The sequence below is a fragment of the Hydra vulgaris genome, chromosome 15, assembly GCF_038396675.1.
Source record: "Hydra vulgaris chromosome 15, alternate assembly HydraT2T_AEP".
In the NCBI taxonomy this organism is placed as follows: Eukaryota; Metazoa; Cnidaria; class Hydrozoa; order Anthoathecata; family Hydridae; genus Hydra; species Hydra vulgaris.
Window position 1 is genome coordinate 7,042,087 of NC_088934.1, and position 23,821 is coordinate 7,065,907.

At 29.3% G+C, this 23,821-nt stretch overlaps 2 protein-coding genes and 1 non-coding gene across 3 annotated transcripts; all 3 read left to right on the forward strand.

Moving 5' to 3' along the window:
* The first annotated feature begins 7,746 nt into the window (after nt 1-7,746).
* Nucleotides 7,747-8,469, forward strand: LOC136091716 (zinc finger MYM-type protein 1-like). The gene has a single exon (XM_065819423.1). It carries the CDS (start codon nt 7,747-7,749, stop codon nt 8,467-8,469), a length of 723 nt encoding a protein of 240 aa, XP_065675495.1.
* Nucleotides 8,470-8,692: 223 nt separating this feature from the next.
* LOC136091717 (zinc finger MYM-type protein 1-like) lies at nt 8,693-9,181 on the forward strand. Its single transcript, XM_065819424.1, has one exon. The coding sequence runs from the start codon at nt 8,693-8,695 to the stop codon at nt 9,179-9,181; it is 489 nt and encodes a 162-aa protein (XP_065675496.1).
* A 1,884-nt stretch (nt 9,182-11,065) lies between these two features.
* On the forward strand, nt 11,066-11,150 carry trnay-gua (transfer RNA tyrosine (anticodon GUA)). Its single transcript is given in 2 exon segments — nt 11,066-11,102; nt 11,115-11,150. It is a non-coding gene; the product is annotated as a tRNA-Tyr (tRNA).
* The last annotated feature ends 12,671 nt before the right edge of the window (nt 11,151-23,821 follow it).

The window sequence follows — 23,821 nt, forward strand, 5'->3', positions numbered from 1 at the left end:
TATCATGTTCAGGTGTACCTTCCTTGGATCTCCACATTGTACAACCTTTACAGTGTTTTGAGAAAGCCTGATAATCTAAAACTTTATCATCAACAACAGCTGTAACTACACCATTCAATGATGCATGACCTCTCTTCTGCCAAGAACCATCTATTGTAACGCGTTTGCAGACTGGCTGATTACTCGCTTAAGAAAATTCACTGGCAGCTCTTTTCATTGATACTTCAGCTATTTTAGCATATGCAGTTGAAATACAGTTTTCATTCAAGTTGTCAAAAGCTGATTCACCAATACCATACATGTTAAAACAGTTAGTAAACATTTTCAATGCTGCCTTCCCCCGACCAATCTCACGAAAACTAATGACTGCTCGAACATTTGACTCATACAACTTGCGACCACGTTTAGTTTTTCGATGAGAATCATGGCACTCTTTACTTGTGAAACAGGAATTAATCCAACCACAGCTAATACATTTCAATTCTAATAAATGAACAAATCCCATTCTTCTTTTCAGGTTATCAATAAATTCTATCGGTTGTTTGTTATCACATTTAGGACAGTACAGAATTGGTAAAATTAACTTTTTCATTTGCTCAATATCCATAAACATAAAATATTTACTATCATCATTATTACTAGATTCAGTAACAAAACATGCAGTTTTAAGTTTCCTGGAGCTTGCACATTCAGTTTCTAAATCTGCTTTAGTTTTGTTGTTGTTAAAGTTTTTTTCTTTGGTTTTAACCATGTGGCGATTCTTTGGTGGTATTTTTTTATTTTTCTTTGTAAATTTTGTTTTGTTGAAATCATTTTTACTAACTAAAATCTAAAAAATAAAAAATTCAAATAAATAGACTTCAAAACAAAAAAGAAATTTGCCTTCGATAAGCAATTCATGTCACCAGACAAACTTCATGCTTATCCTTTTAACTTTAACAAGTGTTTTAGTTTTTAAAGTATAGCTTATAGTCACTATATAGTTTTAAAGTATAGCCATAAAAATGTTTCAAAAATAGTATTCCGTTGCATTTTTTAGGGCATTTACGTGTTGCTAGTGCATTGCTAGGTAAAAGTAACAGGAACCGATTCACAATTATATCAATATATTGACAATCATATTAAAAAAACCTATTCATGTTATACATATTTGAAATGGTATTAAAATTCTTTATTAAATATAATAGAAATATTTTTTTTGAAAATTTCATCAAAAATCAACTTTTATTTCTAGGGTCACCACCTTAAAAAATTTCCTGATGATTTTATTCATCAATGCATTGATGAATAAAATCAAAAAATGTTTTTGTAAAGAAAAATAGTTAAATATGTATACTCTAAAAGAAAGATTCTTATTTTGTTAACTTATTATTTATCTTGTAAATATCTTATAAACTTTAACACATTAATTTTTTAGCGGTTCTCGACGACAAGACCTTATGGTCTTCTACGAGTCTATATAAGTGTATATATATGTATATGTATATATATATATATATATATATATATATATATATATATATATATATATATATATATATATATATATTGACTAATTATTATATAATTGTATAAAAGACATTTGACCCCGGGCTCCAAGATAAACAATTAGGGGTGCCAGAAGACAAAATATAAAAAAAATCATAATGAGATTTTAATCACAAAAAAATAAAAACTGTTTTTATTGATGAAATATAAAATAAATTTACTTGGCAATGTGCATAGCAATTAACTTGCTTTGTTTATATTACAAACAAACCCTGTTGAAGAAATTTAAAGGTTGTTTCAAACCAAGTTTAAAAACTTTGATGCGTTTACGATTTCTTCATACTCAGCATATTATTAAAAAAAATGACACGCTGACGTTCTCGGTACCCAGAATGTAAGCACTTTTTAAAAGCCGTGTTGTAAACCGTTGGATTAAGTTGGCGCAGGGTGTAATTGTTGTACGTACAGTAAACTCTTTTAAAAGTATTTTTATAATACTATTTCGGCTGCAGCAATGACAATCATCAGCATATGAAAGCCTGATGTTGCTTTCATTCATCAACATTAAACTTTTTATGTATACGTTTGATTAATTATTGTGATAAATGAATAAAGGTTCAAGACTGTTTCGTTTTCAGCTGCAGTCTCACTAGATAGAAGATCTTGCTTTACAAGCATTTGAACGCCAGACGTTCAGCTCAGATTGCCGGAATAAAACTAATTGGAAAACAATAACGGAGAACTACTGCTGCCATAAAGCCGTTGCTTTAGCTTCAATCAAAATATCGACCCATGATGAGCATATTACTCGTCTTGGCGATGAAATAGAGTTTTTTGAAAAGCAAATAATGAAAGCAAATTCGCAATAAACCTGGGTATGCAGTTTTTTCCATGAGTTCCCCGAACATAAGCTTAAAGTGAATATCTTTAACGTTGTGTTTTGTCATTTCATTGAACAAATTCAATTTACAACTGGGATCGTAAAAACCGTTTTGTTAAGATTTTCATTCATCTTTATAAAATATTAAGAACCGGTAAAAATTAAAGCTTGAAATAGAAGATATTTCGCAATTTAATAGTTTGAAGTATTCTTTTGGAAATACTTTAGGCTTTCTCAACACACGAAGGTTCTATAGCCTATTTTCCAATGTATATGCATTTTAGTTTTAATTTTTTAACGCAATGCTAGAATCTGATGGTGAACGACCATCTAAGTAAACTAAAATGGATTTAAAAAATGATTGTATGAGACCACTCAAAAAATAATAAAGAATGTCTATCGGACATACATATTGAAAATGAATTGGATACAGCTCTGTCATAAAATAAAAATAATAACAATTTTTACTAAAAATTGTTATTATTTTTATAGTATACAAATACTTTTATAGTATATATAAGCAAAAAATTTCGCTTTCGTTTTTAAAGTAATTTTAATTAGTTTAATTTTAATTAGGCTTTTATGGATTTGAGATTCTCAAAATACACGTTATCTACCAAGCGAGTTAAAACTTTCTAAATGCACAGATCTATCAAGCGAGTTAAAACTTTTTACCATTTTTATTTATTATTTTAGAAATTAGTTATTATTTATTAGTTTAGGAATATTGCATAAAGAATCATATCAAAATAAACAATTATCGTTAAAATCATATTATAATTGAAGTAAGTATAGAAAATAGTTAAGCAATTTAAATATAACATTTTTATTAGATATAAAGTAGAAAGGTTCACTCCCTTTAATTTTTAAATCCTTTACATTTTGTTTGTCTTAGCTTTTCTTTTAGCTTTTAGCTTCTTTTTTAGCAGTTTTGTTTTTATTGCGCTTATATTTTATTTTTTCGAAGGAAAATATGGTATGGATGAGGCCTAATTACTTTTTATGCATTTTTTATGCAACAAAAAAGTTATACTAATGTCATTTCCATAAAATTGGTTATTACTACTTTGAAATTTCTGTAATGCTATTAACTATTTTTGTTCATTTTTAGAAAATATAGAAAAATAAATTAAAATTTTGTGCTAATGCTGACATGTTATTGTATGTAAAGGTTACCTTTTCTTATGTGGATTACAGTTCTTATGAGGATTACAGTTCTTATGAGGATTACAGTTCTTATGAGGATTACAGTTCTTATGAGGATTACAGTTCTTATGAGGATTACAGTTCTTATGAGGATTACAGTTCTTATGAGGATTACAGTTCTTATGAGGATTACAGTTCTTACGAGGATTACAGTTCTTATGAGGATTACAGTTCTTATGAGGATTACAGTTCTTATGAGGATTACAGTTCTTACGAGGATTACATTTCTTATGAGGATTACAGTTCTTATGAGGATTACAGTTCTTATGAGGATTACAGTTCTTATGAGGATTACAGTTCTTACGAGGATTACAGTTCTTATGAGGATTACAGTTCTTACGAGGATTACAGTTCTTATGAGGATTACAGTTCTTACGAGGATTACAGTTCTTACGAGGATTACAGTTCTTACGAGGATTACAGTTCTTACGAGGATTACAGTTCTTACGAGGATTACAGTTCTTATGAGGATTACAGTTCTTATGAGGATTACAGTTCTTACGAGGATTACAGTTCTTATGAGGATTACAGTTCTTATGAAAAAACAAATAAAAGAGTAGAGTAAAAGCGGGTCAAACCGATCACCGAACAATAAAAATCAAATAACTTTATTATTTTTAAAAATTTTTAAACTATTTTTTTTAAATAAGATAAATAATGCCAACAAGCATATTATTTATAATTTTTTTTTTTTTTTTAATTGTATTTTAAAATATGAAAACTAGAAGAAAAAAATTATCGCTTTTGGCAGAAAGTCTGTTAAAACCAATCAATATAAATACATTTAATAAACTTAACATTTTATATATGTAAATGTATATATTTTTACATATTTTTTATATAGCATACAGAAATATGCTATATATTTTTTATATAGCATACAAAAATAATAAAAGAATTAAGGTTTACATTTTTTACAACAAAAAAAATCTGAACCTATTACAAAATTTTTTGGCAAACATGTTTTGTTGCAGAGCCAAGTATTGCAATTTGGATTCTCGCATGACATCATGTCCAAATGTAATTCTTTTTTACACTTTCTGCATTTAATAACTTTTCTTCTTTTCGCTGAAGGTGTTCCCAGTGGGCACAAGATGTAAAAAAGACGTCTTTTGAACGTCTTTTGAACGTTTTGGACGTCTTTTGAACGTTCAAAAGACGTCTTATTTAGGTCCTGTGCCCACTGGGTTGTATTCGGTTCTATATTTTGAGTTACTTCTTTTTCTGCAGGGTTTGGCAATGACATTATGAGTTAGCAGATGGTTTTACGCTTTTTAGCTTGTTTTTCAGCTAATTTGAGTTGCTTAACTTCTTCTCTTTGATGATCTGCAACACCGTGTTCAATTTTTGGAATATTAGGTTGCCTCGATTTTTTTACATGAGGCTGATTTTTTTCTTGAAAAAAACTCTTTAGCTCATTTTCTATTTCGATTTTCATTCTACCATATAGTGCTTTATACTTGTCGAACCTCGAAGCTGCTGTTGCTGGTTCAGAAGATAATGCTAAAGACTTTATTGTTCGCAATAGTGTTGAAGACATCGGTTGATTAAACGTTTCGGAGATAGCTAATGCCTGTTGATTGATTTTATTTTTGTTAAGTGGAAATAACCCAGTATATTCAAAACCAGCAATAGCGTGCAAACGTGCAAAACACTTACCGCTCTTATACACCTGTTTGAGCCACGTAGAAAAATTTTCTTTATCTAAGTTTTTGCATTTTGTGTCTTTGTAATATTTGGTAAGAACTGCCTTTACACACTTGCTTAACATGGCCTTCATAAAAAAAAACTTTAAATTTAGTTATAAAATAGCGTTAACACTGTAAAACTTAACTTAAAAAGTGTTAAGTATTTAGTTAAGTAATTACCAAAGCGTTTTGAAGAAAAAATATTCTTTTTATTCAATAAATGAGTTTTGTTTCGGACTTAATGTTTTAGCTACTATTCATAAAAACGATAGTTTTATTCACTTTGCATTTCTTATTGTTAAAAACTTTATTTTATTATTATCGAATTTTAATTAATTGTCAATTTCAATTGCCTTTCAAGTTTTTTTTCAAAAAAATGTGTTGTCGCAACTGAAACTTTTAGTAACGACAGCACATTTGAGACGGCAAGGTTCGACTAAAACGTGAATTTTAAAATTAATGGTGTGCATTCATTATTTAGTTTTAATCAAAAAAAATAAGATCAAACTTTTTTAAAAAAAATTTTTTTAGTACAAAAACAACTTGTCTCGGCACTTTAGGGATCTCTTTAATAAATTTTAGAACCTTTAACAGCATACTGAAACAAATCGTCAAATTCTGGTGCTAATTTTTCTGCTGCAAGAGCTTCTCGGTGAATAAGACAGTGACTAAAAGTTATATGATCATAATGAGCAGCTTGAAAATATGATTTAAAACCAATATTTTTGCCCGTCATCGCTCTTGCACCATCTGTGCATATTCCACACCATTTTTTCCATTCTAAACCTTCAGTTTTAAAAAATTCGTCGACTTTACAATATATGTCTTTCCCTGTAGTATGGTCTTTCATAGGACGACAAAATAACAATTCTTCCGCCACATTTTCTTTATAAACGTACCTGACATATGCTAACAACTGATATCCGATTAACAAGTAATATCCGTTGTTTCGTCCATCTGAATTGAAAGTTTTGGGCTTTTTTAATTCTTGTAATAAGTTGCACTAATTGGTCCTTGTTAATATTAGAGGTTCTATTCGCTACAGTCAGAACCGTACCAAGGGCGGGGCCGGCCGGGCCGCGGCCTGAGGCGCCAAAATTGGGAGGGCGCAAACTTTAATAAATTAAAAAAACAATAATCAGTTTATGAAACTAATTTTTACGGCGTCGCTGCTGTTGATAAGAAAATTAATTAAAATTCCGCCTCTTGACACATACTCTTAAATATTAAAGCTCATATACTGAATAAAAAAGCGCCCTATAACACTAATATACCTTTGATAACTTTTGAGCATTATAATTCTATTATGAGTCGAACCCAAAAGTTATCTGGTGCTGAATTTAAGAAGAAAAGAAAACAGCGCCAAGAAAGTGACGAGAAACTACAAAACTGTTTCAAAAAGTGGTTGGTAACAAACTCAGTGGAGAAACAAATTATTTCAGAGGATATTTGTATTGAAATTAATGACAATTCAACAGATCCTATAATTGACTTTAATTGAGTTCAGATCATCATTTGGAATTAATTGAAGAGGAGATTTTCATCAGCCGAAGTCAAGAAGAATTTTGCACAACTGATTCAGAACCAACCAGGGAAGATGAAAATGCCTAGCTTTCAGGCCCAGCTAAAATGAACGAGGATGAACTTCATTCAGAAATCTCAGAAATTCCAGTGGCCTCGGAAGAAAATTTTCAACATAGGGATCCAGCAACATGGCCTAAAATAACGGACAAAACAAGATGCTTTTTGATTGAACATAGGCCAGAGCAAGACAGAAGAGAATTTTTCCCAAACACGCTGTGTGATTTTGACAATAGAATGCGACACTTCAGCTCAAAATGGTATGAAAAAATTCATCCCAATGATAAAAAATTTGTTCGCACTTGGCTGCAGTACAACAATAAAAAATATTCTTTATTTTGTTTTTGCTGTTTGTTATTTTTAATAACAAAAACCAACAATTTCTCAGAAATTTCTAAAGGGGTTTGTGACTGGAAAAAACTAAACCCAAGAATGCCTGAGCATGAAAACAACAATGAACACCAAAGATGCTATTCTGATCGGAAAACTCTTGAAAAAAACCTCAAGGAAGGAAAGACCCTGAATTCTGATCTGTAGAGAGTTATTAGTGGAGAGATGAAAAAGCGGAGAGATATCTTAAAAGTGATTGTTGATGCAATTTTGTTCTGTGCCAAGAACAATCTTGCCCTTTGGGGAACAACAGAACACATCGGTCAACAAAACAGTGGCATTTTTCTGAGCTTAATTGAGTTGTCTAGCCATTATTATCCTTTAGTGGCTGAACACATTGCGTCCGTTAAAGCAAAAAAAACCACAACATCCTACTTTTCTCCTTGAATTCAAAATGAGCTGATTGAGTTACTTGGGCAGAAAGTCAGGAAAGAAATTTTGTCAAACATCAAAGAAGCTAAATACTACTCTGTTCTGTTTGACTGCACTCCAGATACCTCCCACAAAGAGCAGATGACTCAGATCATCAGGTATGTTCGCATCAGTGATGAAACCTGCACAATTAAGGAAAGCTTTGTGGACTTCATTGAATCTCACCAAAAAACCGGAAAAGGTCTTGCAACAGAGATAAGTGAAAAATTGGAGAAGGATGGCCTAAGCATTTTTGATTGCCGGGGCCAAGGCTATGACAATGGAGCCAATATGTCTGGAAAATACAATGGCGTCAAAGCTCACATCCATTCTCTTAATGAGTCAGCAAGATTTGTTCCATGCGCAGCTCACACTTTAAATCTTGTTGGTGTTCATGCTGCTGTGGTTTCCCCACTCATGATTACGTTTTTTGGAAAGGTTCAAGCCATCTTTAACTTTTTTTCAAGCTTCACGTCAAGATGGGAAAAACTGATGAAAACGTTGACCATCTCATTAAAGGGAAATAGTGACACAAGATGGTCTACCAAAAAAGAAGCAACTACACCATTGCACAGACAAATCAAAGATGTTCTTCAAGTTTTAGAATCCATTATCCACAATCCCATGACAAATGCTGTCACAGTTAGCAGTGCAAAAGAACTTCTCATTCATATTGATTTCAGTTTTTTGTGTTTGTTGGATTTCTGGTGTCAAATTCTTTCTCTAATTGACCGGGAAAACAAACTGCTTCAGTCAAAAACCATTTCAATTGACATTGCCGTAAAAAAAATGAAATGGTTGAAGGCTTTCATTCAGAACTTTTGAGATGTTGGGGTGGACAATATTATCAAAGATGCCACAGAAAAAGCTAACCAGAGCGGAATTGATGGTGGCTTTCCCATTAAAAGGAAGCGCAAAGTGAAGCGAATAGCACTTTATGAAGCTGAAGATGACTCTCACCTTCTCACAGCAGAAACAGAATTCGGATCTCAGTGCAACCTTGTGTTTGACAGCATTATTACACAAATAGAGTGGCGGTTTGAGGCTGATGTCTGCTGTATCCTCTGATTTTGGCTACCTCAGTGGGCATTCACTCTCTAAAAGTTCAGTGGATGAACTCAAGAAAAAAGCTGCAAATTTATCTCAAATTGACAAGGCAGATTTAGATTCTTCCGATTTCCAGTCAGAAATGGCAAGCTTTAAATATCAAGCTGCCGCAATGATGGACAATTTTGAAAAATCTAGCCCGATCGACATTTTGCAGCTCATTCATAAATATTCTTTGACCGATGCTTATCCCAACACAACAATTGCTATTCGCATCTTCCTCACCATACCAGTCACAGTTGCTACGTGTGAGAGAAGTTTCAGTAAACTTAAGCTCATAAAACACTATATGAGGTCAACAATTGGCCAAGAACGTTTGTCTAGTTGGGCTATAATTTCAATTGAAAATGAAGTGGCAAACAACATTGATTTTGATGATGTCATTAGTGAATTTGCCTCAAGAAAAGCCAGAAAAGTGGCATTGAACTAAAGTTTGTGCAACCTTAATGACAAATTTTACTTATAACTTGATGTGATAAATTTTGTGATCAATAAATCATTTTTTTCGTTTAATTTTCTTCTTTTTTTTTTTAAGGAGGGGAAGGGGGAAGGGAGGGGGAGAGGGGGCGCAATTTTCTTTTCTTGCCCGAAGCGCAAAATTGGCTCGGTACGGCCCTGGCTACAGTGCCGTTTGATAAAGGAATTTTTCGAATATCATCGCCATATTTACTTTCATGCAGTATTCCTACCATTATAATAGCAGCAGGTAATACAAGATTTTCTCCGATGATGAACGGCTTTTGATTTTTAGCAATACTGTACGAAACTTCATATAACGTTTTCATATGAAAACCATATCTCTTGCGACCCAGAATTTCGCTTCGCGACCCCATTTAGGGTTGCGACCCATAGTTTAACAATGCCTGAGTTAAAAAAATTTTCACAATATTTTTACTTTGACTGTCTTGAAACAGTTTTGAACCCCTGAACATTTTTTTTTCACCGTAACAGTACTGACATATTTCGATTTTTTTTTGAATAGTTTTTCTGAGACCGTGACGAAACATCACCAAAAAATAAATTTCTATTGAAACGTACCACTTAAAAATCAAAAAAAAATTTGGGTGAATTAAAATTTTTTAAAATTTAATTCACCCAAGGCCGAGAAGGCCACTACAGACAAGGAGGCTACTTTTTTTTTTTTTTTTTTTTTTTTTTTATATCTTTAGTCCAGTTTCACCTACATAACATTTGCCACAAGAGCGCTCTAATTTGTAAACACCGGGATAGGAATTAACTGGTAGAGTAGGTTTATTTTAAAACTAAGTAGACTTTGGAGATTTTTTGGAGACTTAAACACTGGTACCTATTCTCCTTTTTTAAAAACTCTTCGTTACTTAGGACTGATTCCAGGGATCCAAGGTAAAGACACAAATCTTTTTGGAGACAATAGGAAATGCTGATTTTTTGTGAGATCTTTTTTGTTGCTAGCACTTTCTTTCGTAGACTTAACTAGTTTTTCCAGACTTTTCCTCGCGTAGCCGTTTTCTACAAATACATCAATAAGAAACGACAACTCATCATCAATGTTATTTATTGTGCATAAACGTAGTGCTCTACGGACGAAACCAATAAAGACAAGATTGATAATTTTAGGGTCATGATATGAGTTCGGTTTAATTTGAACGTTTGTGATTTGTATTTTTTCAATGTATTTTAAAACTATATGTACCGGTTTTATTGTTGGTAACTAAAACATCAAGATAATTTAATGTTATAATAAGTTAAGTCGGTAGATTCCATTGTGTATTGAAAACTTTTGCGCATCTTCTTCTACTTGGAATCTTGAATGAATATCATCGACTTATCTTTTGAATGATTCACATGGATGTTGTTGTTAAACGCCAATGAAAGAGCATTACTTTCATGATATTGTAAAAAACACTCAGCAACTACCACCATATGAGCTAACCCAATTGGTCCGGAGTTTTCGAGCTCATGAATATCATTTTCATACAAAAAATAGCAATGAGAAAGACAAAGTTCTAAAAGTAACCTGATCTCTTCAAAAGTTAATTTAGATATAAAGCTCTGGTTGTTTCTAAATCTTTCAACTAGTATAATGATTGCTTCTTTATTTGGGACCGAAGGATACAAATTAACAACATCAAAGGAAACCTGAACCTCATTTTTATCAATTTACCATAATCTTGCTGTATCCACAAATTGTTGAGAATTTAAAAACTGAGCTATCGATGGTGTTGAAATTGAAAAAAATTTTAAGAAGTATAATATATATGTATACATATATATATGTAAACATATATATGTAAAGTTTAAATATATTATTTTTAAAATTTCTACCTTGTCTACACCATCGATAGCTCAGTTGGCAGAGCGGGAGACTGTAGTTTCTAATCGTAATCTCTAGGTCGCTGGTTCAAATCCGGCTCGATGGACATTTTGAAAACCAATTTTTGCTTTGTGAAGTATGCATTATACTCTTTGTAAATAAGGACGCTTTTTACGAAAAAGGTTATTTCTTATAAATCTCTAAAATATCGCTTATTCTTACAATATTTATTGTTTTCGGTAGAATAAACAATATGAATAATATTGAATAACACGAGGTGTCGTCCATAAATTACGTTACGCTTGTGAGAGAAGGAGGGGGGGGGGATTATATAGGTTTTGTGACGACTCACTCATACGGAACTTGTTACTAAAGTGTTAAAAAGATGTCTTTATAATTTTGATGGTTTCGTACTCTCCGCAGCCTATAATTTATTGTAGATTATACAAAGTGGTTGTTCATTACCAATACAATTTTGAAATGTAAAGCCAAATTAAAGAAAAGACTTATCGTCGTAAACCTTACTTTAAATAGCGGGGTAACTTTGAATACAAATCTTTTTTTTTTAAAGTTGTAACTATGTCAAGAACTTATATGAATCTGTCCAAACCTTAAACATCAAAGTTTTAAAAATAGTTTATATTTTGATTATTTAAAATTTTAATTTGTTTATATATATATATATATATATATATATATATATATATATATATATATATATATATATATATATATATATATATATATATATATATATATATATATACACACACATATATATATATATTTTTATATATATACACACACACACACACACATATATATATACACACTCACACACGCACGCACACACACACACACACACACACACACATACAAACACATATAAATTTTGTTAGTGTATTCTACAAATAGAGTGCTGAATGTTCTTAAAGAACAGAGCAATAATAAATTAGTAAAAACACTTAACTAATTTTTACTTGTCTTCAACAATATGTTTCGCCATTAGTAGGCTCATCAGGAAATGTGTGTCTGTGTATCTAAATACTTTTGTTGCAAAACACTTATAAATTTTAAATCTTGTATGAAAAATATGTCATATAATGTGTGTATGTACATTCAATATTGTGTTGAATTAAGTTTGTTGAAAGTACTGTTATTTATCTTTAAATTTTTTTTTTTAGCATTTCATAGCAGTACTATCCCACGTTTATACAAAAAAATTTGACATAAGGCAGTATCAAAATTATACTGAGTGCCAGTTTTCAAATTTTATGGTAACAATAGACATTATAAGATAAAAGCATTAGATTTTCATTGGGTGCAAGTTACCACCTTGTATAATAAAGTTTAATAACTTAATCCGAAAACACATGGAAAATCCATAGCACACAAATATACAAAAATGTGCTTCTAGTCAAATTGTCTCTGGTTATGTTTATAAAGCTGACCATTTATGGACAGCTTTATAAACTTTAAAGTCATGACGGTTTGATTCTATTCACTTTTTTGACTGGTTTGTTATTGTTTTTTGTCAAATTGTAGGAAACCTATTAGTTATAATCTAAGCAATCTTTACAGTGAAAAGGTACTTGAATTTACTAAAGAAAATAGTATCTTGTTGCGAAGAAAACAGTATCTTGTTATATAGCTTGTAACTCTACAGATTTATTGCAACTTCTTGATATTACATTGTATGGACCTCTTTAATAGTATTAGAGGAAAATACTTGATCAATCGAAAACCTCTTGTTTCAAAAAAAGCACAGACAATTACAAAAAATAAATCTCCTTTGTTCTTTCTTTACTTATTTTTTCAGATCAAAAGGTAATCAGCAACTTAGTAGCTTAGTAGTTTTGAAAGAAATATGGGATTTACCCATTAGATATAAGTATAATCTTCAATCATTTGCCAGATGGTAGTTGTAATTTTAGTAAGCCAAGCAGTAATTAATGTACTTAACAATTGTTCTATGTTGATGTCAAGGAAAAAGCTCAAAGAGAAGAAAAAAAAAATTGCTTTTGCCCTTTTTAAATGTTTTTTTTTTTTTGAGGATTTTTTGGCAAAATGTAAAGATGTTCCACTTGCATTGTCTGTTTGTAAAACTGATGTAAATGAAACAAAAACAAAAAATACTAAATCGGTGTTTGTTATGAAAAAATATTATTTTATTTTAGTAAAAGTAAATTAATGTTAAATTAGAATGTTGTTTTTATTAAATATTAAAACAAAACAATGCGTTTTTGAATAGGTTTTGCTTTTACATAAAAAAGCGTTCAGTTACCCCAATTGTGAGGTAACTTTGAATGACTATTTAAATTAATATTATACAAAATCCATTTATATATATATATATTATTTTGAATTTGAATTATGTAAGAGTCAACCTTAGCCCCTATATTCATTTTGTTAAATTTTAAATATTGTCAATAGTGAAGGAAGAGCAAGCAAAATATCTCAAAAACGTTTAAAGTACCCTTTACGATACTTTAAACGTTTACGGTAATCAAAAGACATTTCTCAAATTCGATTGCGGAACTGATTTCTCAACTTCAAAAAGAGGCCAATATTGGACAAAATTGTAAACAAACTCTATTCGTACTAAATAAAAATGTCTTATTTTAACTCTAGCGTCATCAGACTAATTGAAAAAAAGTGGAAGGGGGAAGTATTACTGTATATCATTGTACAGAAATTCATTTTATAATAACAACATTAAAAAAACTAATATCGGTCTGTTTTTTTTCCCGAACCAAGCGAAAAAACTCGATGTTCACAAAGCTTGGTATAACAAAATATATTGGTAATGTTGCAGAATAGTGGCGTTAAATAATTTTATTTTTTCGCTTGTTGCGAGACTTGTTCAAAGTGGTGACTTTTTAATATAAACATACGGAATATTTTAATATCTTTTTTAGATTTTTTTTTTAAAGTTTTTTTTCAATTATTTGATAGACTGCCTGCCCCAACCAAACCCTCCGTCGATGTAGTGGCACTTCTTTGTAGCAGCAGGCTATAAGATAGTCGATGTAGCAGCACTTCCTTGTAGCAGCAGGCTATAAGATAGTCGATGTATGTACTGAAGTCAATTAATATTAGTCTATATTAAAAAGTCACCACTTTGAGCAAGTCTCACAACAAGCGAAAAAATAAAATTATTTTACGCCACTATTCTACAACATTGCCAATATGTTAATATATACAGAAGGTGTTGATAATTTTGAAATAATGAAACACACTAAATAGCAGGAGTTTTACTTTAGTCCTTAGGAAATAAAAATTAGTTGCAGTGAAATATCTTTAAAAAAAGAAATGAAATTTAAAACTTGTGTTCATTTAAGACAACACAAGATTAATTATCTTGAAAATCTCCATGTAAAAGGTCAAAATAGCCAGAGTTCACGACTAAGTTAAGCAATAAAAAACTTTATACATTACTGGATTTCACAAACAGTTGAAATTGCGAAAACTGTAAGCTGTTGCCATCCGAAAAAAATAATCGTTTAAAAAAGATAAGTAGTCGTTTATGAAAACTAATAGAGCTTGCCTGAAGGATATAAAAGTTTAAAAATAATCAACGAAAAATTGAAAAATAATATTATTAGTTACAAAAAAGATGATAAATGTTTTAATCGTTGACTGGCATGAGATAAGAAACTTTTGGCATTTTATTTGAATATTTAAATCCTACAAATAAACGTGAAAGTATGAAGTATTATCATCCTGAACATCATTCTAAAAAATTACCCAAAGAATTGTTTACATATCCTTCATATTTTACATGTCTGGTTCACGGTCGTTCACACTTACTTAATTAGCGACAAGTTATTGTACGCAAGCGCATTTGGATTATAAAAATTTTTGGACTTTCAAAATGGCTTCGGGCCTTCGCAACAAAGTTAATTTTTAGTTGACAACTAGTTTTTTTCTTACTATTTGCTTTTTTTATCATGGCGCTACTGCAGTTTCTCCCCCCCCCCCCTTTTTTTTTATTTTATTGCAGAATATGATAGAGAATTTTATGCTGATTAAGAATTGTATAAAAACATAGGTCTGAAAACCAACAAAAAGTGCTCTAAATTGCTGTTGAAGTTTAAAAAATTATTCTAAAAAACGCTAATATTCGCCATTTTTTCATACTCGGTTATAAATAAAATTCTTTTCAACGATGAATTTAAAAAAGCTTGGTTTCTTAAAAAATGTAAAGCAAAACTGTTAAAAAATGCTGAGCGCATCATTTTCTGATCTATCTCTGGCCCAAACCCTAACCCTGTCTCAAATCATGTACTTTAAATCGCGCCAATCCTATTTGTCAGTCGATATATGTGCATTTAGTTGTGCCAATCCCTATTTGTCAGTCGATGTATGTACATTCAATTGCGCCAATCCCTATTTTTCAGTCGATGCATGTACAATTTAATCGCGCCAATCCCTATTTGTCAATCGATTTATGTACATTTAAAAAGCAAAATTTTAAATTAATTTTTAAAAAATTAATTAAAAATATATAAAATATATTATTAAAAACATTTAATTTAAATATAATTTAATTTTGACGACAATAAAAACCGGGTTGCGTAATTAAAAAAAGATTTTCTAAGCGATTGATTTCAAAATGTAAACTTTGATTTAAAACGTTTTAAAAAAATGGCGAATATTAACGTTTTTCAGTGTAATTTTTTAAACTTCAACAGCGAATTAGAGCACTTTTTGTTGATTTTCAGACCTATGTTTTTATACGATTCTTAATCAGCATAAAATTCTCTATCATAATCAGCAATAAAAAAAAAAGGGGGGGGAAGAAACTGCAGTAGCGCCGCTACCAAGTTTGTCCTATAACAATTTCAGCAATAGAAAGAGTTAAAAATGCTGATTTATATGGAAATATATAAAAATAAGCAGTCACCAACCTAAAAAAAGTTCGTTTCTACGAACCGTAGCCATTATTAAAATTTAAAATTTTTTAAATTACTACTGCGCTTGCGTATAATAACTTGTCGCTTCTGAATGACCGTGGGCTGTAAGTGAAATATGATTGACCAACTATCGATTGACCAACTATTCTTGTTATTAACATGGCTTAGACTTTTTTTATTTAAATTTTACTTCCTGGTTTAAGACACCAAAATCTATTGTGTCAAGATCTTATTATATGGTTAAATTTGATATACCTTAAACTTGGTACAATACTATTTTAGTCTAATTTATATTACCAAAAACTTAACATGTAGTAATGTTTCAAATAGACTTATCCTAAAACAAAAGTTATTATTGACTGTTTTGAATTGGTTTGTCAAAAAAATTCAAGCCTTACAGTTCAAAGTAGTTTGTTTTCCCATTTATCTTATACCATTTTATCTTTAAAGGATTAGTTGGAATTGCTTTATTTGGTACAATAACATTTTGTTAGTGAACTACTTGTTGACTCAATTTCTGATATTGAAATAGTTAATTTTGCTTAAATTTGCTTAAGCCTTTTGGTATAACGCGTAATGGAAGAAATCAACTATTACACAAAGAAGTTATTACACAAAGAAAGTCAAACAATTGCAGCTTTACAATTCATGTAAAATGTGCCATTTTTACTTTATAGCTCCTCTTATAAAACTGTAAAAATACATGAAATGTACTATTTATAATTGAGATAAAATAAATTTTTTATAAAAATACTCCAACTTATCTACAACATCTAAAATATCTACAAACATATCTATAAACAAACATTGATTTAGTCCAAATATCGCTCATTTGGACTTGTGCATAAAAGCCAAATGAGTGATTCTTCTTAAGAAATAGTTTTCCGGAAATCTATATATATATATATATATATATATATATATATATATATATATATATATATATATATATATATATATATATATATATATATATATATATATATATATATATATATATATATTAGTAGTAGAAAATCACTTAACAAAAATTTTTCCCATTTAACGCTGTGTTTCATCAACAAAGATTCATCAGAAATGGATGATCAAATTAATAAAACTTCAATTTATACCAAAAATTAAATTACAGGAAGTTGCAAATGTCTTAACTACTGTAAATTTTCACACATTTGTGGAATTTGCTGACACTATTATAAAAAGAATTCTTTAGAAATGATTACTTATGCTAGTTTTTTAAAAATGTTTTTTTAAAAAGGGTAGTTAATATTATTTGAACTCATTTATTTTTATAGTTTTTTAGGAGAAACTTATTTTCGTGCCTACATTTAGAAATTAATTCCGATCTTTTGTTTAATAAGCATTCTTGATTTGCATGTGTAATTATTTCAAATTTTTCTTGTAGGCATAGTATGCATATTTTAGAAATATTGTTATATGCAGGCGCTGTTTTAAGGATAGACCAATTCAGTATAAAATCATCAATATTTTTTTCTTTTAATTCCCATATATATTTTGACAGCATGGTGTCTTTTGAATACTTTTTATTCTTGAAAGATTGCTTATGATTGGCAAAACGTTTTTTCCATTCACCCTCTGTTATGCCAATATATTGTTTATCAGGTACATTCTTAGAGGAAACAACACATTTATATACCACATTTTTTGATAAACAACTTCCGCTCATTGGACAATTGATTTTTTGTTTACAATTACAATTTTCTGTAGTTTTTTCATTTAGGATTTCTTTTTTTTTTAACAAAAACTTATTGTGACCTTTTATAATTCTTTCCATATTTTTTGTGCAACTGTAGCTAACTTTAATTGTATTTCGATTAAAAATTTTATGTAATTTATTAAATTGCGGGAAATGCTTATCGACCAATTTTAAAAACACTTTTCCTATGTTAGTAGAAACATTTTTGCTATATGGGGGGTTGAACCAAATTACATTTCTAGTTCTATTTCGTTTTTTTGTATTCTTTTTTTCAGGGTCAAATTTTAGTTCAAAATTTTCAAAACCACTTTTTTTTAGGGCATCTTCAAATATTCGTTTAGAGGAATTGAATACATTTTCATTTGAGGAGTTTTGGTTAAGTCTGTTATTAATTGAAATCGGGATTTGTTTTAGAACTTGGGGTGGATGGTTAGAGTTAATGTTAATATATAATAGTTCATCGTTTGGTTTTTTGATGTCACATTTAACCTCTCTGAAAATTCATATAAGCCTTTCATATACATATATATATATATATATACATATATATATATATAAATATGTACATATACATATATATATATATATTCTGTTTTTTAAGTTTATAGGTTTTCTATGCACATGCCAAATTTCAAGAGTTTATTTATTTATTTTTTTTGTTTTGTTATTCACCTCCTTAAGGCCGAGACGGCCACTACAGATGAGGAGGCTACTTAATAGTGGTTATAACCCTCTCTCAACTCTATAACTCCGAAACACGAACCTTGACGAACAAGGCCGCTGCTCGGAGAAACAAGTTGAGCGCGGTACTACCAGGGACGTGGTGGGGATCGAACTCGGAACCTCTCGCTTATAAAGCGAGCGCTTTACCACTACACCACTTTAACTACCAGATTTACTACCAGGGACTTTACTACCAGGGACGTGGTGGGGATCGAACTCGGAACCTCTCGCTTATAAAGCGAGCGCTTTACCACTACACCATTTTAACTAGCAGATACCCTATTTTTACCCTCACTTTTGGTACCTAAATTTTGTTTTCCGACTTCTGTTTGGGGGAGAAGGAGGGGGGTACTGAAGGATATTAAATATTCGTTTTTATAAGCCAATAATGATCATTATTAAAAAATTTATGTGACTTTTCTATACAATGATTTTTTGATATAAGTACTAATACTACATTTATAAAGTATCAATGTAAAAATAACATTTTTTCACAGTCCAATCATATTATTACATTTTTAAAAAGCTTTATATCATATAATAATATAATATATTGCTTTTTTATGTATTTAGAATATATCATATATTAGTAATATACTAATATTTGTCTAAAAATATATAGACATATATAATATATTTAAAGTATATTAAATTTAATATACTATTTATAGTATATTATATTTATAGTATATTATATATTTAATATATGCTATATTATAGTATATATTAAGTATATATTATAATATAATATATATTTAATACATACTATATCAATAATAATTATGAATAATATGATTCCGATACAGCAATGACAGTTTTGCATAATATCAGAATAGAAAAATTTAAAAAAAACATAGAAAGGCTATTACTATTTCTTACTGGACTAGAAAAGAAAATGATTCTGAAGCTGTTGATTATATGAAAAAGTTCCAGCTAGTTGCTGACATTGTAGTTGATGCTTTCATTGAGTTGATGTTTCCAGTGATGTTTTCATTTTCATTGGTGTTTCCAGTGAGTTGATGTTTTCATAATGTGAATATGTTGCCATTATTTTTTGATAATTGGACATGCATTTTATTATCTTACTACATGATTTTACTATTTTTTAACTATATATATATATATATATATATATATATATATATATATATATATATATATATATATATATATATAGTAAGCAGAAAGTAGTCGAACTTGCAAAAAAAATTTACAGCGAGTAGTGGAACTTGCAAAAAAAGTCACAGCGAGTAGTGGAACTTCCAAAAAAATTACAGCAAGTAGTGGAACCTCTAAAAAAAAATGTACAGTGAATAGTGGAACTTGCAAAGAAATGTACAGTGAGTAGTGGAACTTGCAAAGAAATGTAAATGGAGTTGTGAAACTTGCAAAAAATATGTACAGCGAGTAGTGGAACATGCAAAAAAAATTTATAGCGAGTCGTGGAACTTGCACACAAAAAATTACAGTGAGTAGTGGAACTTGCAAAAATATAAAGTGAGTAGTGGAATTTGCAATTTTTTTGATAGACGGGTCTAACTTACATTCAATTCTTGTCTATTGTTAACAATGAGTATTATATAGTTTCATTAATGGAATTTAATATCTTAATCATTAACTGAAAGCCAAGATGTAAATTAATTAAAATAATATTATAAAACATTTTTTGTTTTGAAAATTTTTTTCAGGTCAGAGGGGGAACTATCTATAACTATCACTAAGCATTATGTGATGTATTTTGAATTTTGGTAAAAGATGTTTTTATATTAAAGTTTATTATTTTAATTACATTTAAATATTTTATCTCATTAAAAATATAATTTTTTTTAGGTTGTAAAAGAGGGGGGGGGGGGGGGGAAAGCGATGACACCCCCCCTTCCCCATCTACCCCCCTTGAAACAAAGGGTGCGCTGCTAGTGATGTTGTAAAGTAGTAAAATATAATTTTTAGTTTGATACTAGATTTCTTTTTAATTATAAAGATAAATATTTATTAAAAAAAAAAATAACTTTTGACAATAGTGTGTTTGAAACCATCACCCTTACATCCACCCAAAGACAATGATAAAACTTCTATAGTTGACTTTGGTCTGATAGCTAATTTCAAAATATCTTGTATATAAAAATTTACATTTTCATTTAAAAAAACACTATTTTTAGTAAATATTGTTAGTCTTTATTGCTGGTATGGATGGTGGTTTTGTGCTCCCTCTTGCCCCCGGATGCGTCCGTAATCTAGAAACCTTTATAAATTTGTAGATAACTCTTGATAGATAACATCTATCTTTTGATACCAAGATGTAAACTTTTGGATAAGAATTGATTAAATTATAATAGTTTTAGTTAATAAAAACTTTATTTTGACCACAGTTTCTTCAACAAATCCTAATATCAAAAAATCGGTACTTAAAACGTCATAACTTTTTGTAGGGTGGTTCGATTTTAAAAATTTTTTCACTTTTTAAATATAGAAATGAAGCTCTTTTTAATGATATATAACAACCTAGAATTTGATGAATTTGAAAATTTCATGTAACATACCTTTTATATATATATATATATATATATATATATATATATATATATATATATATATATATATATATATATATATATATATATATATATATATATATATATATATATATATATATATATATATATATATATATATATGTATATATATATTTAAACAACTTTAAAAAGTATTCTACACAATAGAGTGCTCAATGTTCTTAAAAGAACAGAGCAATTATATATTAGTAGAAAATCACTTAACAAAAATTTCCATTTGACAATGTGTTTCATCAACAAAGATTCATCAGAAATGAATGATCAAATTAATAAACTTCAATTTATTCCAAAAATTAAATTACAGGAAGTTGCAAATGTCTTAACTACTGTAAATTTTCACACATTTGTGGAATTTGCTGACACTATTATAAAAAGAATTCTTTAGAAATGATGGCTATTTTTTTTAAATGTTTCTTTAAAAAGGGTAGTTAATGTAAATATTATTTGAACTCATTTATGAATGATTCAGTTATGGATATTTCAGGTTGTGTGCGTACACAAAGTCCTTGAGTCCCATTAAATAGTTGATTTTGTACTTTTTAGCCCATTCTTAAAAAGTTGTTTTAAAAAGTTTTTTTTTATATATATTTTTTATAATTTACTATTTAGTTTGCTAAGAAAGTTTATAAACTAAAACGTTAAAAGGTTGTTGTTTATTGTTTGCTTTAATTACTTTTCTTAACGATTTCTTTTATTTACGCTTTTAAATAAAAACACTCTTCCTTTCTTAAAACAAAAAAAAGAAGTTGTTTTATGGTTGCTTTTACACATTTAAATCTATGATAAAGGCTTTTGTAAAATCTTAACGTTTTTGCGTTATGCATTAGTTTGCAAATACATTTAAAAAATCGTTCCAAAAAAGTGAAAAACCATTTTACATTCTTTCAATTCAAATTATAATTTCTAACACAATATCTCTCGCGACCCCCTAATTTCGCTTCGCAACCCATAATTTAAGAAGGCCTGCTTTAATCTGACTATATACTAATATAAAGTAAGTTCTTGCAGATTGCAGAAATAAAGCAAAAATAATCTAAAATTATTTTCCGTAGACAGTTTTGTAATTATTTATAAGCTGTTATATAGTTACTCTTGAGTCCTTAATACAAGGAAGGGAGGGGTGGGGGAATAAAGGGGAGGGAGGAAATTTTAATCAAAAGCTAATAAAGGGGGGGGGTCTTAATAAGCTTGGAGTGGGTGGGAAAATTTTCCAAAAATTAGTTAACGTACTCTTCTCCCTTAAACCCTTAAACGATCTCATCTCCTGTGAACCCTCCCCTTCCTTTTATTAAAGACTCGAGAGTAATAAAAAACTTTAAAGGAAAGTTAACCTTCCCTTTCCCATTTTTTATTTTTTAGCTAGAAGGAATTTGAGTTATTTTAGTCGAGTGAATTTTAGTTTTGAGGACCTTTTTTTTTCTTTTCTAGAAGCCAGTTGGTACTTTTTAAGAATTCAACCCCCACCCCCCTCTCCTCATATTATTTTTTGTTTGTAAAATCCCCTCTGTGTATAAGTATTAAATTATTAACGGCACAATACATATCGACACATAATCTATATGTTGATATGTATTGCGCCCTTAATACTTATACAGCAATAATCATTGGTTAATCATTGGTTTTCTTCATATACTAGGGATCGCACTCAGTTTGTTTCAATTAATGGATTTGAATCCACGCATAAAGTTATTAAATATGGCGTTCTACAAGGTTTCGCTCTTGGACCATTATTTTTTTAATTACATATAAATGATTTATCGTGTTCATTAAAAAATTCTAAAGTGCATTATTATGTAGATGATACGAATCATTTATATATCAACAAATAACTTACGACTCTTTGTAAAAAAGTTAATCAAGATCTTTATCGCTTATGTAACTGGTTAAATAGTAATCGTATTTCCTTGAATGTCAATAAAACTGAATACATTATTTTTCATTTCCCTCAAAAAACTATTGATAATATTAAAATCAAAACTAACGGAAAACTTTTTCCGTCAAAATATATAAAGTTTCTTGGAGTATATCTCGAAAACCTATCTTGGTATAATCAACTGTAACATCTTTAAAAAAACTTACGCGAGCTAACAGTATGCTTTCTCTAATTTGTTACTATGATCCTATCCAAACTCTTCGAATGATTTATTCTTTTTTATTCTCTTCTCACCTTTGTTATTGTTGTATTGTTTGGGGTCAAAAAAGTAACTTTTTACTAAATAGCATTGCTAGTTTACAACGTGCATCTATTATAATAATGATGTTTTCACCAATGAGATCTGATTCAAAAAAAAATTTCGGACTTAATAATCCTAAAACTCCATGATCTTGTAAAGTTGTGAAATTTTGACTTTCTCCAAAATAAACTACAAAACTCTTTTTTAAATTTTTTTATTAAAATAAATGAAATTCATAATCATCACAGCAGGAATACAGAAAATAGTAAGCTATACTCTTCTTTTTTCAACACAATTAAATATGGCAAGTTCTTCTATAAAACAACAATGTATTTCCCAATGGAACCAGTGTATTCCTGCATTAATAAAAAAGTTTGGAAAAAATATCCCCTTGTTACGGATTATTTACAGCTCAACAAAATTCAATTAAAAAATATATTGTCGGAGTGTATTTCTTTATAATTTCTCTCTGTATTGTAGTTGTCTTTGATATATAATTTCTTTAACAAATTGAGTGGTCTGATTTTTGCTTTATTTATTATTTATCTGTATTATATTTATTTAATGTGTTATTTTTGCTGCATTTTATATTATTTTTATGTTTAGTTATTATCTATGATATATACCTACAATTTATATTGTATTATAATTATTCTTAATATTATTGATACTTTATT

What these genes read in the sequence shown, in the direction of transcription:
- LOC136091716 (XM_065819423.1), top strand. Translation starts at nt 7,747, where the DNA reads ATGACTCAGATCATCAGGTATGTTCGCATCAGTGATGAAACCTGCACA.
- LOC136091717 (XM_065819424.1), top strand. Translation starts at nt 8,693, where the DNA reads ATGTCTGCTGTATCCTCTGATTTTGGCTACCTCAGTGGGCATTCACTC.